Consider the following 18654-nt stretch of genomic DNA (forward strand, 5'->3'; position numbering starts at 1 on the left):
AAACCTATCCCACCACCTTCAACAGCGACACCCAATACAGTACGAAGAGTGCATAAAACCTTGTGTCACGATAGTGGCCGTGCAGTCCACGTCCCCAGCACTAAAACAATGTACACTGCACTACACTCCTCGACCCCAGGTACCAGTTGCCAAGCCAGGCATATTTCGCACAAGAAATGCTGCTAAAATTGTACGCCAAAGTGCAAGCCGCACAATTAAGTAAAGTCACTTACTTCGCGCTGACCACAGAACCGTAGATGTGTAACAGTCCATTACATTGTCTACTGGGAATTAATATGTGCCTACCTGCAAATTTAGTTTTTATCTGAGTTTGATACGTTTTGTATTATTTGCACAGCTACGTTATTTATTTAACATAGAAAGAATATTTTTCTATTTTATGTATACATTCTTTGTTTTTTATTTTATTCATGTTATGTAATTCTGTGCTACTTAAACTGTTTCTTTTCTGTGTTGTTAATACCCATCTTGACTAACTGGGTTAATAAAAGTGCCACTGACTGTTTACAGTACATTTGTCATTCAGTTCATCCATCCATCCATCCATCCATCCCTTTTCTACCGCTTATCCCCTTCGGGGTCGCGGGGGGCGCTGGAGCCTATCTCAGCTACAATCGGGCGGAAGGCGGGGTACACCCTGGACAAGTCGCCACCTCATCGCAGGGCCAACTCAGATAGACAGACAACATTCACACTTTTTCTGTTTGTTTTGGGTCGTGGTGTTGAAATGTCCACTGATGCCCAAAGCCAAGTTTTTGTGCTGACTTGTTGAGAATCTCCATGTATTGCTCTTTTTTTAATAGTGCCGTTTACTGTGATTTGATTCCCTGGTTAATCAGTTGAAAAAACACTCCCAAAGCATTAGGTTCCCACCACCATGTTTGACAGTAGGAATGGTGTTCCTAGGGCTGAAGCCTTCTCCCTTTTTACGCCAAACAAAGGATACATCATTGTGGCCAAACAATAAAAAAACTTTATCTGACCATAAAACTGAAGATCAGAAATATTGTTCTTTGTCCAGATGAGCGTTTGCAAAGGCCAAGCGGGCCCTTATGTGCATTATCAGGAGAAGGGGTTGTCTTCCTTGTTCTGCGTCGATGAGATGTTGCCACCAGTAGAGCCCAGATTCACCAGATGGCCTTGGTTGTGATCCTTGGATTCTTTTTCACTCTTCTCACAATCCTCCTGGCCAGCACAGGTGTCACTTTTGGCATCCGACCACATCTGAGATGTTCCACCATGCGAAACAGATTGTTTTTTTTAAATAATACTTTGCACTGTAGCCACTGGAACTTGAAAACATTTATATATGGCCTTGTAGCCCTTTCCTGACTTGTGAGCAGCCACAATGCACAGCCACAGGTCCTCAGTGATTGTTTTTTGTCTTAGCCATGACTGTCCACAAACCAACTGAAGAGAGCTGCTGCTGTTTTTCAACTGTTGAGTTGATAAAAACAACTGAATCAGGGTAATCAAGATGCTTTAGAAGAGCTTGGACTATTTGGAATGGTATAAAACGTTGGATTTTCCCATGGACTGTGACAGTTTGCAAAGGGTACAAATAATTTTGGACCCCAACTTGTTGTGATTACTTACAGATGTCCAACGTTCTCCAGTAAGCAAAATAAATTCACATTCAGTCTGTATTTGCAAGTTGTTGCTGTTTGTGTTGTACAGTTGTTTTATCCTTGCTGTAATTGTGCCTCTTAAAGGTATCATATGACAGATCAGCTGTGTTGATATGAATGACATCTTCTTGGAGGACTTGGTCTTCACAGATGTTAGATGTCCCGCATGTGGTGGCTGTCTGTTTAGCAAAGGCACATGTTTAACTTAACTGTGCTACTTTTGTTGACAACATTGAATCGGTAAACTTTGCCAGCATAGCGTTCTCCTCTGCTTCTTGTCGCTGTAGCTACCATTCATTCAGTCTCCAAGACACAAAAAAGTCTTCATTATTCCTGTGAAAAAGTAATTAGATTTTTCCTTAGTTGCTGTTTACAAAAGAAGTCTACATATACACACATACACACAACAAGTTACCTTAGTTTTATCCAAAGTTCTGTTTTGAAGCGAAATTGGCCGCCTCTCATCGCAATCACAGACTGTGTAACAAATGTGCGCGTCTTCCGGGTTAAGCCTCAACCCGGAAGTGATTAATCATCATTCATATTTGATATCCCTATAATTTATTTTTATTAATCAAATGAGTTAAGGTTGACGGCCCTAATATATGTATGTATGTATGTGTATATATGTATGTATGTATGTATATGTGTATATATGAATGTATATGTGTATGTGTATATATGTATGTATGTATATATGTGTATACATGAATGTATATATGTATGTGTGTATATGAATGTATGTATATATATGTGTATGTATATATACAGTATATGTATATATGTGTATATATGTATGTATATGTATATATGTATGTATATACTGTACGTATATATATATATATATATATATATATACATGTGTGTATGTATATATATATATATACACACATATATGTGTGTGTATATATATATACATATATATATATGTACGTGTGTATGTATATAAATTAATATATATATATGTGTATATATAAATATATATATGTGTGTGTGTGTATATGTATTTTTATATATATATGTGTATATATATATATACATATATACATATATATATATACACATATATGTGTGTGTATATATATGTGTATATGCATGTATGTGTGTATATATATGTGTATATGTATGTATGTGTGTATATATGTATAAATACATGCTTACACTTTTCACTTTTTTCACAAAAACCTTTGGTGGAAATGAGGGTGCCAGAGCACGATGTATTTAAAGCAAAATACGTAAAATGGCAGGTTTTACGTTGGGTCGAGGGGGAGGAGCCGCAGCCCCACTTTACTGTGTATCTCTTGCTTGCTCGGCCTCGGTATAAACCATTTGCTTGCCTAACGGAATTGCTATTGTCCGTCCAGTGGACACATTAAGTTTCTTTCATTTAAAAATGCAGCTAATTTACAGTTAAGAACCGTATCTCGCAGAGCCCCTTAAGCCCCTGTATGGGCCTCATCCGGCCCGTGGGCCACATGTTTGATATAGCTGGTATCGTGTCAATACATTCAGTGAGTGCGCCACACACTCACCGGGGCTTCATTGTCATGGTCATCATCAGACTTTTTCTCTTTTTAGACAAAGTTTGCTTTCTTGATGTACTGGCACCCTTAAAAAGCACAAAAGTTAAGATCACTTGTCAATGCTGACTGAATTAAATTTTTGTCCGACTTTAAAAGTGTCTTTTTTTACTCAAAGAAAATTCTATAAATCTTCACTAACAGGACATTGAACGTTGTGTTCCAGGGACGGGCGAAAGCGGCAAGAGCACCTTTATCAAGCAGATGAGGATCATCCACGGCGCCGGTTACTCTGACGAGGACAAGAGGGGCTTTATCAGGCTCGTTTACCAAAATATTTTCACCTCCATGCAGGCCATGATCCGGGCCACAGAGAACCTAAAGATCCCCTACAAATTCGAACAGAACCGGGTAAGCGGTGACTTCATTTTCACTAAAAGGTAAAAACATTTAAGCTATTATTGATCAACAGCAATTCTCATTTCCAGCCCTCAGAGAGCCTGCCAGGTCTCTTATTGTCAAACTCTAATTGAGGACTGATTGACGCTTGGGATACGTGCTGATTGTGGTTCACCTTTTTTTTAAATTATGTTTTACTTTAGAAGGGCAGAAGAGTTTTTCTTATCAAAAGTGATATAAGATATGTGTGGTATTTGAAAATGATTTGTACCCAACCAGCAGCTGTGTAAAATCCTGTTATAGGATTATAATGGAACATAATAAGGATTCCTTTTAGGGTGGTAAAGCCCGACTCCCTTGACAGGAAACCTTTGACAAAGTGGTGTGCCCTGTGCTTGAGTTAGCACTGGCTTTAAACACAGTGGATCCCCGAATATCCACAATTCATCAGTATTTACATTGCATTGGACATTGGTCCAAAAAATTCCACTGATCAGTATCGGTCGATTTACGTGGAAAAAATCTGAATAATAACTTTCAATTCCGTTCACTAAAGCCGATCCTTGCTGGCTCACCTTTTATTTATTTGTGACAGAAGCAACTAACTGTGTGTCTCCATACACAGTTAATAATTATCACCTCTATTGCAGCAATTAAACTACATGTAATACAAAATAACATTATTACTGGAGGACTGGAGTCTAAACATGTTACACATCGAGTAAGAAATGGCAGGAGTAGACAAGAAAGCATGCTATTTGCTAAATTATCTTGAAACAAGGGACATGGGAGGATTCTGGACCAGCATCCGCCGCCTCAGGAGGGGGAAGCAGTGCACTGTCAACACCGTGTATGGTGGGGACGGTGTGCTGTGGACCTCGACTAGGGATGTTGTGGATCGGTGGAGGGAATACTTCAAAGACCTCCTCAATCCCACCTACACAACTTCCTATGAGGAAGCAGTTCCTGGGGAATCTGTGGTGGGCTCTCCCAATTCTGGGGCTGAGGTTGCCCAGGTAGTTAAAAAGCACCTTGGTGCCAGAGGCCCAGAGGTGGATGAGATCGGGCCAGAGTTCCTTAAGGATCTGGATGTTGTGGGGCTGTCTTGCTTGACAAGACTCTGTAGCATACCGTGGACTTTGGGGGCGGTACTTCTGGATTGGCAGACCAGAGGGTGTGTTCCAAGTATTGTGGGATTACAGTCCAAGTCAGAGTACGTGTTCCTCGCCCAGAAAAAGATGGTGTGCCATCTCTAGGTTGGGGAGGAGATCTTGCCCCAAGTGGAGGAGTTCAAATACCTCAGAGTCTTGCTCGGTAGTGAGAGAAGAGTGGATCGTGAGATCAACAAGTGGATCGGTGCGGCATGTGCAGTGATGCGGACCCCGTATCAATCCGTCGTGGTAAAGAAGGAGCTGAGCCGGAAAGCATAGCTCTAAATTCACCGGTCGATCTACGTTTTTATCCTCACCTTTGGTCATGAGTTTTGGGTTGTGACCGAAAGGACAAGGTCACGGGTACAGGCGGCCGAGATGAGTTTCCTCAATCGGGTGGCGCAGCTCTTCCATTAAGATAGGGCAAGAAGCTCTGTCATTCGGGAGGAGCTCAAAGTAAAGCCAGATGAGGGGGTTCGGGCATCTGGTCAGGATGTCCCCCGGATGCCTCCCTGGGGAGGTGTTTAGGGCACATCCAGCCGACAGGGGGCCACGGGGAAGACCCGGTACACGTCGGGAAGACTGTCTCCCAGCTGACCTGGGAACGCCTCGGGATCCCCTGGGAGGAACTAGACAAAGTGGCTGAGGAGAGGGAAGTCTGGGCTTCTCTCCTTAGGCTGCTGCCCCCGCGACCCAACCTCGGATAAGTAGAAGACGATGGATGGATGAATAGTAGAAAATATTATAAATATTTAATTGAGCATGTTTTTTTCTGATTAGAACTGTGATCAAAAATGTAATCATTCAATTATCTTGAAAATATGTATTATCAGCATCAGCACTGGTATGATCAATACTGCGCCTGTAACTACTTGGTACTGGATCGATACCCAAATTTAACTTGATCGGAAATCGGAGTAGAATGTCAAGCGAGCAGGAGGTCTTGAAGGAGGAGCGTAGTACCTTGAGGCAACAGCATCATCCAGGTTTATTAGTGTCAAACATTTTTCAATAACCCGTCAATTACCCAACTTTGTCTGTGCTTTACAAAATTTAACCCCACCCCAAAGTATCGGGGGTCTACTGTATTTATACACGATGACAAAATATGACTAGAATGACAACCAGCAGAGTGGAGACCTCCACCAAGGATACATAATCTTTTCTCAGTCTGGTTTATTTGATCGGGAAAAAATCGGAAGTTTATTGTCCTACTCTATCTGCTGTTTACATGTTTTTGGTGATGAATATTTACAGTATTTCTTCACAGATTTTAGTGTTCACGTTAAAGTAATGGTTTAGCAGCCACTGTACACACTCATTTGGCAAGTGGGTAAAAACAAAAACGACTTATGTCTTACTGCTGCAGTCTAACGCCATGCTGGTGAAAGAAGTGGACATCGAGAAGATCAACGGCTTTGACCAACCTTACATCGTAGCCATCAAAACCCTGTGGGCCGACCCTGGCATCCAAGAGGCCTACGACCGCCGCCGGGAGTACCAGCTCTCAGACTCGACTAAATAGTATGTCTGTCTCTGTTTATGTTGATTTAATGCAAATATTGTGTCTCAATTATCCCTAAAGGCGCCAGTGACTCGTTGAAATACATTTTTTGCAAAGCACAAACAATTAATAGATTGACTTTTTAGCTTGTTGATCAGGGTGGGCAACCTATGGTCCATGGGCATTTAAACCCAGCCCAACTGAGGACCTATTTTAACCAAAACGTTCAACTCACCTAAGCACGTGATGTATTGCCAGGGTGTCCAAAGTGTGGCCATTTGCGGCTCACAGCTGATTTTTTTTAATGGCCACATTTAAAAAAAAAAAAAGGTATCAAGAAAAAACATCAAAATGTAAAATGAAAGAGCAAACAAGTGTAATGTAACAAGAACATGTTACAATATTGACACAAATAACACAAAGCTGCCATGCAGGCAGTTTTTTTTTACTTTAAATGTGTCATTATATGACTTTTATTATACATTTAAAACACTTCCTTGTGGTCTACATAACATGTAATGGTGGTTATTTGGTCAAAATTTTGCATAAATTATGTTTTACAGACCGTTTTCAAGCTGCTTTCTGACCGTCTCTTCAAAATGCGCCGTTCTGTGGGCAGGTCTTATTTATATGCCTCCACTTTGACTGCGTCTTCTTTTTTGTAGTTTAGATTCAACATTTTTGGGACTTATGCAGATCTCAAATACACAACAGCAGGCACCAATAGGTAAGAAACATTGGTTTTGCATAACAGGGTCCCTTCAACACAGCCATTGCTCAAAAAATAATAAAAATGTTTAATTGATGGACAGATATCAAGTTGATTTGTTGAGTGTTAAAATAATATACATTGATTAGGTTTGCAAAAAATCGATTGTTATTCATACCGATTCTAAATCGATTCAGAATTTTGAAAAATAGGTTGAAAAAAATAGTTTAGATTTTTTTTTAAATAAAATGTATTTTAAAAAAATACCATGCAACCGAAGGAGCTTTTGTAACCTGTTTTGAAAATGTTTTATTAGAATTATTATACCAAATAATTAAGGCTGTCAACGTTAACGCAATAATAACGCGTTAACTATAAATTCCTTCAACGGCGATAATTTTTTTAACACACGATTAACCTGCATGCGTCCGACCCCTTTTTGCCCCTCGGTGCATTCCGTAGAGTGGGGAAGTGTAATGCCGTTCAGTTAGTATTGAGCCACAGGCTCAAAAATAGCAAGCAGAAATGCACAAAGAAAAGGGGCCATTATGGAATTCGCAGAACAAAGGCCATGGCAAGTCGTTCTCTTGAAAATAAAATAAAATTTTATCTTCAATCGCCGTGAGCCGACATCATTGGAGTGAACGCCTGCTGGCGGGCTTTGCTGCTTGTAAAGAGGATTAGTTTCACGTCCGTGTTTACATTAAAGTTGAGTGCATTAAAAACAAAAAATTTAGATTGTTATTCTAACTGCTTCAGCAAGGTGGAATTGAAACTAAGCAGAAAAAAAGACAGTAGACAGGAAGTTTAGAGTCACTTGTACAACATGTAATGTACAGGATATGATAAACATTTATTCAGGTAGAAATATCACACATTACATTACCAGTCATCTTTGACAATCAAACAATCCACATTTTGTGTCAATAAGCCTTGAAACTGGTATCTAAACATGATGTAGATCCTCTCCTCTGAATGCAAGTGCTCTTACAGCAGGAATGCAAATTCTGTATTCCTACAAAATATACAAAGTGTTAAAAAAGCATAATGTTTAAAAAATATTCAATTAAAACAAACTAATTGTCCAGTCATGGTAATACAAACTTGAAAATGATCTGTCGAGGCTACACTTATTAATGACGAAAAATTATATTCTATCTTGATTAATTTTGAGTTAATTAGGAACAAACTGCGATTAATTGTAATTAAATATTTTAATTATTTGACAGCCCTACAAATAATACATTGGGAGAATCGGTTTGAATCAAGAATCTATTCTGAATCAAATTGTCACCCCAGGAATCAGAATTGGATCAAATCGTTAGGTGCCCAAAGATTCACACCCTAAATATTGATGTATAACTTATTTTTATGAGTGTGGGCCTTTTGGATCCCGAGACCTTTAGTCTGATTTATTTATTTTTGTTTAAACTGTCATTGTTCAAAAAATATTAATGAATCAAAAGGCATCTTGTTATGAATTATTTACCTATTTAAGGCTCCAATTACTTCACAACATATATTCAATTTTTAACAAATGTTTAATGGAAAATATTGCATATTTTGTTTTCGCTGTAAAAACAGGGTTTTTATGGGGGGAGGAAGGGCTTAAAACATAAACAACAACAAAAAAAATAACGCTATGGCAACAGATGCATCTGAAATTGATCTATAGATATTTAGGTGTTTAATGTAAAAACAAAAATAGGACTTATTTTGAATGCCCTTTCGGGTCGCCGGGACCTTTAACATTGACCAAAAATGAGGGGAGCCCTCAGGGTTACCATATATATTGTCGTGTGTTTTGAAAATATCAAAATGGCCACTGCATGCTTTCTTTTTTCAGTTTGGACACCCCTGATGTATAGTATTAAACATTTGTTACATCTTGTCTATAAAGAATAAAATGGCTCCTGATAGGACAAAGGTTCCCCACTCCTGTTGACAAGACCTCAGGTTTATTGAGCTGCAAGATCTACAGTGCCCTCTGGCTGTTGATGTAATGTATTACTGATTATGACATGTCAAGTGTGCATGCTTTCAGCTGGGCTATATACCGTAAATGCTCCAATAAAAGCCTCTTCAATGGACCGCCATAGTCGCAGGGTGCGTGGTCTGCAAAAGCAAATTACTGCCATTGTCTCTATTACATGTTTTTGATTACCGCCACAAGATGACAGTAGCAAAAAGAGCTACATTTTTTTCAATGTTCTCCTGCATTCCGAATGATTATTATGACGGTAAAAATCGGTTGTTATCCAATGCTTCCTAGTGTTTCCCACAGGACTGCAATCGATCTGTGGACGTTGGGTTGCCGGGTAGTGGTCGGTGACGCTATCGTCTAACTTGCACAGTTTACAATGAAATGTGTAACAAATATGTTTAGAACTACAAATGAACTTTCATGGAGAATGGCAATACATGCTCCAGAAATGAAGCAATGTTGCTTTTTTGAAGTCGCGAGAGATCGATCGATCAGCCTTTTTTTATCGATATTGTGGCAAATGCAAGAAACACAGCGTTGTTTCTCTCAGGTCTTTATTGTAAGACTGCCAACATGATAATACTATAATATATAATATATAATAATACACAATATGCACTTTAACAGTGTGCCCAAGAAGACACATAAAACCACACCCATTCTGCTGAGTGTGAGCATGGTCCTAGTGCCCGCCACGGTATCTGGCTTTTTCCTTTTTCTTTTTACAACTACAACAGAACTACATCAACAGATTTGTTTGTATGGTATTTAAGAAAATAAATAAATAGTGAAGTGGATAGTCGTAAACACTGCGCAAGCACCAGCCAGTTTGCACTGCCTGGGAAAATTTCCCTTTTTGCTGGAGCCCAATTTTTTTAAATTATTCATTTATGAATAAAAACGCTCTCATTGTCAATGGTTCTCCCCAATTATGTTTTGATATCTAACAGATCATTTATTTGAATTCCTCCTTTCTCTCCCACTTGCAGTTCTGGTCGCCTTCAGTACGTCTCCTCTACATACCTGTCAAAAATCCAGTTTTTGGCCTTCTTTTCTGGTATCTTCCCGGTCCCGTTTTGTTTGATTTCCCTACCGGAGAGATCAAGTCGTCCGTCCGCAATACTCGAAACGCGGGCTCATTAAAGGAGCGCCGCAAGTTTCATGTTCTGCGATTCGATTAATTAACAATGTGACAGATATGGATGAAAAATAGGAGACTTATTATATTAAAGTAAAGAAGAGCAGGCAGCAGCTCACACATTCTCATACTTTCTGTAACATCCAGGAAGAAATTTCGGCCAGCTTGAAAAATGTCTCAACTATAACCAACGTGAAGGAGCTGAGAATTGTTTTCATTTAAATGTTCACTATATTACAAGGTTCCTTATAAGGAAACCTCACAATGTACAATGTATCCATAAACGGTTAGAAAATTGTACAATTGGGTAGATGGCGAGTTATTGTGATGTAGAAAAATCTCATATTTTTTACCAATTTTTTTTTACCAGATTTCACATATTTTGAAATGCAAATGTAGATTATCCTTTTAGACAAACGTGATAAAGGTGTGTGTGAAACCCTCTGATGTTGTTTAGTGCTAAATTAACCACAACATTAGCGCCGCATAAAACATTATCCTAAAAACATTATGTGAAGAAAACCACTTAAAGCCTTGTCCAGCTGTTTACTGACGCATGTTTAAATAACTTTTTCTACAAAGGAATATCAGTTCCAAATATCAGCCTCATTGACTACCAATAATCTGTATCCACCCTGAAAATCACATATCGGTCGATCTCTAATACTTGCTGTAACGACAAGGTTGCTAAGTTGGCAACACGAGTCCCATGTCTTCTTATGCTCTGGCAGACCAGGCGTGTTAAGAAGCAGAGTTATGTTGCCATCCACTGTACAGAGTTGTAACGACAAGCTACATTCACAGACAGTTCCATTTTAATGTGTTTATAAGCAAGGGCGGAACACGTAGCTTCAAATCTCATTGTGAATGAATGTATGTCGCCCAGTCTAGCGCCCCCTGCTCTTTACGGTTTCGCTAAATATGCCCTCTGGCTGTGATTTTGAGCATTTACGGTATGTAGTAATATATTTTCTGCCTGTTTTATCCACATGTGTACATGCACTGTATTATCTCCAGTTATCTTAGCGATTTAGACCGTGTGACGGCGGACGGATACGTCCCCACCCAGCAAGATGTGCTCAGGGTCCGTGTTCCCACCACGGGCATTATTGAGTATCCGTTTGATCTGGAGAATGTCATCTTCAGGTACCCCCACACCTACTCCCCCTCCTCTGACCGCAGCATCACCACGACTTCAGTTCACAACTCCACTGATGGCACTGCAACGCATCCCAAATTGGATACCTCAAAGAATAACATCTCATTATATGGAAACAAACCAAGAACTATCCATTGCCAAAAAAAAAAGGCCGCCAGTCTGCTTTTGATGGAACAAGCCGTAGGTAAAAGTTGTGCATCAGTGGTTGGTGTCTGTAGTCGTGTTGAAGTTCTGCCTTAGGTCTTAAACCAAGGCTGCACGGAAGCTTGAGGGGAGGGGAGCGACCGACCTCCATGTACCTGATGAAGACGGGTTGCGTTGTGACGTGAAAGATGTGCCAGGAAGCTGTGACAAAACCAGGAAATGCCTTGAAAATATCCACAGTGGCCTTCCTGCTATCTTTGATGTCGAACCCTTCTTCATCTGCTGACCTTTCTTCCTGCTTTTGTCATCAACACCGCCTTACTGTCCACAAATGTTAAAGTACTTGTGGAGACGGTGTTTGGTGGAGCAGTGACACTATAACACCCCTTTTTTTTTGTCTCTTTGGCCTTTTTTTCTCTGAATCTTCTTCGACAGGATTGATCCACACTTCCTGGAATGGCAAAGGGAGGGCGGGGTTGCTTTAATGACCTGTCACGCTTTATATAACTGTGATTCTGTCTCTCTTCTTCTTCTTCTTCTTTTCCTTTTTGTTGTTGTTGTCTCTGTTTTTCTCTCTCTGGCCCGTCTCGTCTCTAGCTATCTTTCCGACCTGGATCGCATTGCAGATCCCAGCTATCTTCCCACTCAGCAGGATGTGCTGAGGGTGCGCATCCCCACTACGGGAATCATAGAGTACCCCTTCGACTTGCAAAGCATCATTTTCAGGTAGAAAATAAAACTCATTCCCTCGTCAAGCCTCATCATTGCTGCTATTATGATGACCATGCCGCATCCTTATAAACCCGTCAGCTACAATGGCAAACGAACACAAAGTCCTACATTCGTCGCAAATGGGTCACTTCCTCTCTCCTCTTCCTCCTCGTTGCCTCCTTTCCTTTCTGGCTGGCATAAGAAACCAGGTCGTCCTTTCCACGTTGGAGGGATACGTTATTTTTGGGCAGCAGGTCCTGCAGGGCCTATAATAGCGCGCGTCTCTGCGGGGCAAAGTGGAACAGGCCACCACCGGGGGGCAGCATTGCACTTTCAGTTCCAGCAGCCTGGTCTGGAGGCTTACACCTGTGCATTTGTTTACGCAATTTAGTCGCCTAATTAAAGTCATTTGTATCATCGCTTGGCAGGTTTGCAATGGGCGGCTGGTGAAATTAGTGAAAGTGGGACCTCAAATCCCCCATGATTGACAGGTGACCTCTTCAAGGAGAGCAGCCCTGGAAAGATGAAACGTCTTAAGGATTTACGTAGCCGTTAATCAGTGGTTGAGATGTTCATGAATTGTTCAGCCGGTGCATGCATTATAAATAGAAAGGCGTAACGCTAACATCCTGTGTTCAGTAGCACGTCAGTCATGTCGGACTAGGTAGAAAAGTTTGAGTTGTACGGACAGTTACTCATTTAAACACTATTGGTGCAACTTCACTTTGGTTAGGTTTAAACAGACCTCCGATCACCAGAGACCTGATGTTCGGCAAACAAGCGGACCAAGACCACTTTAGGAGGTGGTCTTGAAACGAACTTCTGGTTCAGTTCGATTAATTTTCAACTCATTTGTGAACGGACCAAAACCCAGTGCCAGAAATAAAATAGGTTCCGCATAAAGTATATAAACACGTACAGTGAGTACGGAAATTATTCAGACCCCTTTAAATTTTCCACTGTTTTATTGAAGCCATTTGCTAAAATAAATTAAAAAATCATTTATTTCTTTAATGTACGCTAAGCACCCCCATCTAGACAGTATATAATACAGTATATAAGTAAAAATTATATTTTTATCTTAAAAACAAAACAAAACAAAAAACCTTGAATTTCTCTCGGGGTCAATAAAGTATCTGTCTAATACAGTGGTTCTTAACCTTGTTGGAGGTACCGAACCCCACCAGTTTCAAATGCTCATTCACCGAACCCTTCTTCAGTGAAAAATATATATATATATTTTTTTTCAAATTCAAGACAAAGTTATATGTTTTTGGTAACACTTAAGTATGGGGAACATATTCTAAGTAACAAAGACTTAATTTAGAGTTTTTTTGGACTCTAGGGGAACATATTCTAAGTAACAAAGACTTAATTTAGAGTTATTTGGTTAGGGTTAGGGTTAGGGCCAGGGTTATAGGGTTAGGGTTGTAATAAGACCATGCATTAATAATAATAAGGCATTAATAAGTACTTAATAATGACTAGTTAAGAGCCAATATGTTACTAATTTGCATGTTAATAAGCAACTAATAAATGGTGAATATGTTCCCCATACTAAAGTGTTACCATGTTTTTTTTACTGGTGCACAAAATGAACCGTGCATGATTATCACCTTGTTCAAACAACAAAACCAACACAGTGCATAAACTCACAACAAATTACACACCTGCAAATCAGTATAACTTCTGCTGTTGTCGTATCCGTAATACGCCGATAGGGAGAAGCTTTTATTTACACGATGAGTCGGGTGTGTTTTGACCTCCGCCGAAGCCCTGAGCCCGACTCACCGAACCCCTAGGGTTCGATCGAACCCAGGTTAAGAAGCACTGGTCTAATAGGATTGTCCCTATATTGATATCGGGTGTCAGTCTGATCCATCCATCCAATTTTTACCACGTCGCGGGGGGCTGGGGCCTATCCCACCTGCACTAGGGCTAAAGGAGGGGTCACCCTGGACAAATTGCTACCTCATTGCAGACAGACAAACATTCACACTCAAATTCACACACTAGGGCCAATTTAGTTATGCCAATCAGCCTATTCCAAGGTGCGTATCAGCAAAAAAAAAAAAAGTATCGGATTATTTTGACCTGCATCTAAAATCTCCAATATAGGCTGCACATAGAGTTTACATTTAAATGTCCTCCAATGAGCACACACAATTGGTCTTTTCTTCTATGTATTTTAGTCAAGTCATTTACAAAAGGTAAACATGATAGGCTATGGGCTACTAGGAGATAGCAGATAAGCACACAAGTTAGACACACTTATTAAGAGTGCAACATTTCAGTAACAGCACATTTATCAATATAAACAAGTATGGAATAATTATAGTTTCATATTACTTACACATAGAAGTGTAATAGAAAGTATCCTGTAACAAACATGTCTATATCATTCAAAATCCTGCACCGTGAGTTTAGCTTAATGAATTATTGTGGCCAGTAGGTGTCGTTAAATAAACACTCAATTTGAACTTAAAGACAACATAAGTCCATTCCAGACAGATAAAAATCAATAGGTTAGTGTTTTTCATGCCTACCATTGTTCCGTTTGACTCATTTCCCCAAGCTAATTCTAACACGATTCCACACTGCAAAAATAATAAACGTATGCATACTTTGTGCTGATATCGAATCGTATCAATATCGCTAACCAATACTCAAGGCTTCAAGTATCGTATTGTCAGTAAAAAAAAAAAAATTATATCAGAGCGCCCCTACGACAAGTGTTAAAAAAAACCTATTGGGACACTCATAGTTACAAGCATACAGTACACCCTAAAATGTCTGCAACCATTTTTTATTATATTTTCTCAAGGGAAAGTAGTATAAAAAGTTAACTTGGATTTACTTTCAGTTGTCCGTGTACAGCTTGCATTCCATATTTACGATCCACTGAAAACGAGCCAAAATGTCTAAATAGCAATGCGATAATTCTATCTCGCCTACAGTCAACAATAGGGATGTCCGATAATATCGGACTGCCGATATTATCGGCCGATAAATGCTTTAAAATGTAATATTGGAAATTATCGGTATCTGTTTCAAAATTATCGGTATCGGTTTTGAAAAGTAAAATTTATGACTTTTTAAAACGCCGCTGTGTACAGGGACGTAGGGAGAAATACAGAGCGCCAATAAACCTTAAAGGCACTGCCTTTGCGTGCCGATCCAGTCACATAATATCTACGGTTTTTCACACACACAAGTGAATGCAAGGCATATTTGGTCAACAGCCATACAGGTCACACCGAGGGTGGAGGTATAAACAACTTTAACACTGTTACAAATATGCGCCACACTGTGAACCCACACCAAACAAGAATGACAAACACATTTCGGGAGAACATCCGCACCGTAACACAACATAAACACAACAGAACAAATACCCAGAACCCCCTTGCAGCACTAACTAGCCAGGGAGAGCATGTCCCAAATTCCAAGCTGCTGTTTTGAGGCATATTAAAAAAAATAATGCACTTTGTGACTTCAATAATAAATAGGGCAGTGCCATGTTGGCATTTTTTTCCATAACTTGAGTTGGTTTATTTTGGAAAACCTTTTTACATTGTTTAATGCATCCAGCGGGGCATCACAACAAAATTAGGCATAATAATGTGTTGATTCCACGACTGTATATATCGGAATCGGTTGATATCGGAATCGGTAATTACGAGTTGGACAATATCGGATATCGGCAAAAAAGCCATTATCGGACATCTCTAGTCAACAAGATAGTAGTAGTGTCATGGTCTGGGACTCTATGAGTGCAATGGGGTAGAGCTGCAGTTCGGTGGTAGGGAAACATGAATTCCAACATGTACTCTGCTGACATTGCGAAGCAGAGACTGATCGCCTCCGAGTCAACACAATATTACTGTCCAAATGGCAAGTGAGTAGAGCGCCTCACAATGTCACATTTTACATTGGAATTTGTGATTCTCCCAAATGAACCACAGCTTAACATGAGCCGGAAGCACTCATGCAGCACACAGGCCGTGACACGAGGCACGGCAAGTTTAATTGTAGAGCAGAATTTGTACACAAGACAATTTAAAGTGCTTTACAAAAAATTTAAATATAGTATCAGAAAATAAAACAAAATCATAATTAATTAAAATTCAAATCAACAAAATACTTTCTGTTTTAATATGCACAATTTTCCACCATTGGAGGCAAGACAAAATTATGTTGCTAGCAACTTTTTGTTGGCAGCTTTTAATACAATAATGACAGTGCGTAGTAAATTTACACTGTTCTGCTCAAACATGCTTGTTCGTCTTATTATGTATGTACACTATTACACATATTTGCACATATCTCTACTCCAGGCCTGGGCAATTATTTTGACTCGGGGCGGGGGGGCAAATTTAGAGAAAAAAAATGTGTCCGGGGGCCGGTATATCTGATTTTTAGGAACACTAATACAAAACCTCACAATAATGTCTGATTTGAATGCTAAAAACGTTATGACAGACCGCCTTAAAAAACGGAACATGTATTTTTTCTGAATGAGACACCCAGAATGTACATGAAAACAAAGAATGTGGGGTTTACAATATTAACTATGAACGATAAAACACTGAATATTGACAACATATGAACGTCACACCCCCTCTCGATCGACATATTTTACAATCAAGCGAAACACAACAAAAATGCAACAAACACGGCGAAATATGAACGTGAAGGGTAAAAAAAAAACACCTACTATCTGATGTATCTGATATATCACTAAGCTTTAGAACTTTGTTGTAAAAATCTCCTTCCGCGTCGGTCCCTGACACCCACATTTCAGGCTGGCCTCTGTGGAAAATGCTACCCACCCACACTGCTTGGTGCCTCGTCTGAGCTGCTGTGAATTAGATTACCATATTAACTAGTATATCATGCAAAAGCGCAGATTCCAACCATTGAAATACTTTGTATAGTTCAAGACTTACGGTCATTTGAAAACATCACTGCACATCATAATGGCGGCTACAGTTTCCATCTTAAAGATCTACAAAAATGATTTGTGAATGTCCGGCGGGCCAGATTGAAAAGCTAAAAGGGGCCCCCTGGCCTTAATTTTTTCCAAGGTCTGCTCTATTCTATCAGGTGTTATAGAAAATGTTTTATAGTCACCCCGCCCCACAACCGGCATTCCCGCACACTTTCTGCCCTTTCACATTCCTCACACCTTCTAGAAACTGGTGATATTGACTTTTCACTTTGCAAGAACCATGGACGAATGCCTTTCAGTTTGAAACCTCCTGGCAAAACTGAGCAGGACTTTGTTTAATAAAAAATGACTTATTCTCCGAGTCTGTTCTTTTTCTTAATAAAAAAGGACTTATTCTTGGGGTTGGGCCGAACCTAAACCTGGACTTTCCTAAAGTGAATGGCTTTCGTTTCAAACCCTTCTTCAAAGTGTGGTAGTTTCTTTGTGGTGGCATGCATGACTGTTTTTGTGTATTCTCATCAAAAGCTCAGAACTTTCCTAAAAACTGCTTGTAACGGTGTTGAATCCATCGTGTATGTTCAGCTACAGGCTTAAAGGGATATATTTTTTCATGCGCTAAAAACCCATCTATTTATCTGTGAGACAAAAAAAATAAATCTATGTAATAATTTGGAATGAAGTGTCACATATTCTGCATTGGCCAAAATTTAATAAATAAATTAACCTTTAAATAATTATTTAAATGTGCCATTAATTGTAATTGGGATTAAATACATGAATGTGTTATTAAATGTGTCATAAATTAATAAAAAACAAAGTGTCATACATTTGTAATGTAAAAGTACATTCAATGTTCATTATATTAAAAAAAAAAAAGTTAATCATTTAATTTAATATTGATTTCATTTTTTTCACTATTTCATGATTTGATGAAAAATAATGTTTGATGTTTTATTTTTGTCATAAAACGCTTTATGAATTTATTTACCGTAATTTCCGGACTACAAGCCGCACCTGACTATAAGCCGCACCAGCTAAATTTAGGGGAAAATACAGATTGCTCCATATATAAGCCGCACCCGACTATAAGCCGCAGGGTTTTGATGTGTAATTACCGTTGTATATAAGGGTTCCTGCTACCACGGAGGGGATTGTCGGGACAGAGATGACTGTTTGGGAACGCAAAGCGTCCCATTTATTAACAATAAATCTTTCAATCATTCAATCAAACTTTCACATCTTTGACATGGCGAACAGCATTCGTGCAGAGTACAAATAATACAACGGTGCAAAGTAATACAAAGTGCTCGCCTGTACGTTATCAAAATAACCAGCCTACCGGTATATGAAAAGTCAGTCTTTAATCATTTTGTCATCGTCTTCCTCCTGCGTACTAAAACCACCGAAATCCTCTTCGTCGGTGTCGGAGAAGAACAGGCCGTAAATAAGCCGCACCGTTGTATAAGCCGCAGGGACCAGAACGAGAGGAAAAAGTAGCGGCTTATAGTCCGGAAATTACGGTAGGCTGTTAAACTAACCATACAAACCATAGAAATCATTGGACCAGATTTGTGTTAGCCCCACCCACTAACCATTAATGTGGACCCCGACTTAAACAAGTTGAAAAACTTATTC

The 18654-nt window shown here is 39.4% G+C and overlaps 1 protein-coding gene across 2 annotated transcripts in view; it reads left to right on the plus strand.

The window, feature by feature from the left end:
* gna11b (guanine nucleotide binding protein (G protein), alpha 11b (Gq class)) overlaps positions 1 to 18654 on the plus strand; it is a 71181-nt gene that overhangs the window by 39368 nt on the left and 13159 nt on the right. The window contains exons 2-4 of one of the 2 annotated variants that reach the window (XM_062041322.1): positions 3396 to 3580; positions 6089 to 6243; positions 11072 to 11200. In XM_062041322.1, coding sequence (XP_061897306.1) covers positions 3396 to 3580; positions 6089 to 6243; positions 11072 to 11200 — 469 coding nt within the window. Of the gene's footprint in view, positions 1 to 3395; positions 3581 to 6088; positions 6244 to 11071; positions 11201 to 11954; positions 12084 to 18654 lie in introns of both variants that reach the window. The other variant, XM_062041320.1, reaches the window with a different exon arrangement.

This window comes from Entelurus aequoreus, linkage group LG03, assembly GCF_033978785.1.
Source record: "Entelurus aequoreus isolate RoL-2023_Sb linkage group LG03, RoL_Eaeq_v1.1, whole genome shotgun sequence".
In the NCBI taxonomy this organism is placed as follows: Eukaryota; Metazoa; Chordata; class Actinopteri; order Syngnathiformes; family Syngnathidae; genus Entelurus; species Entelurus aequoreus.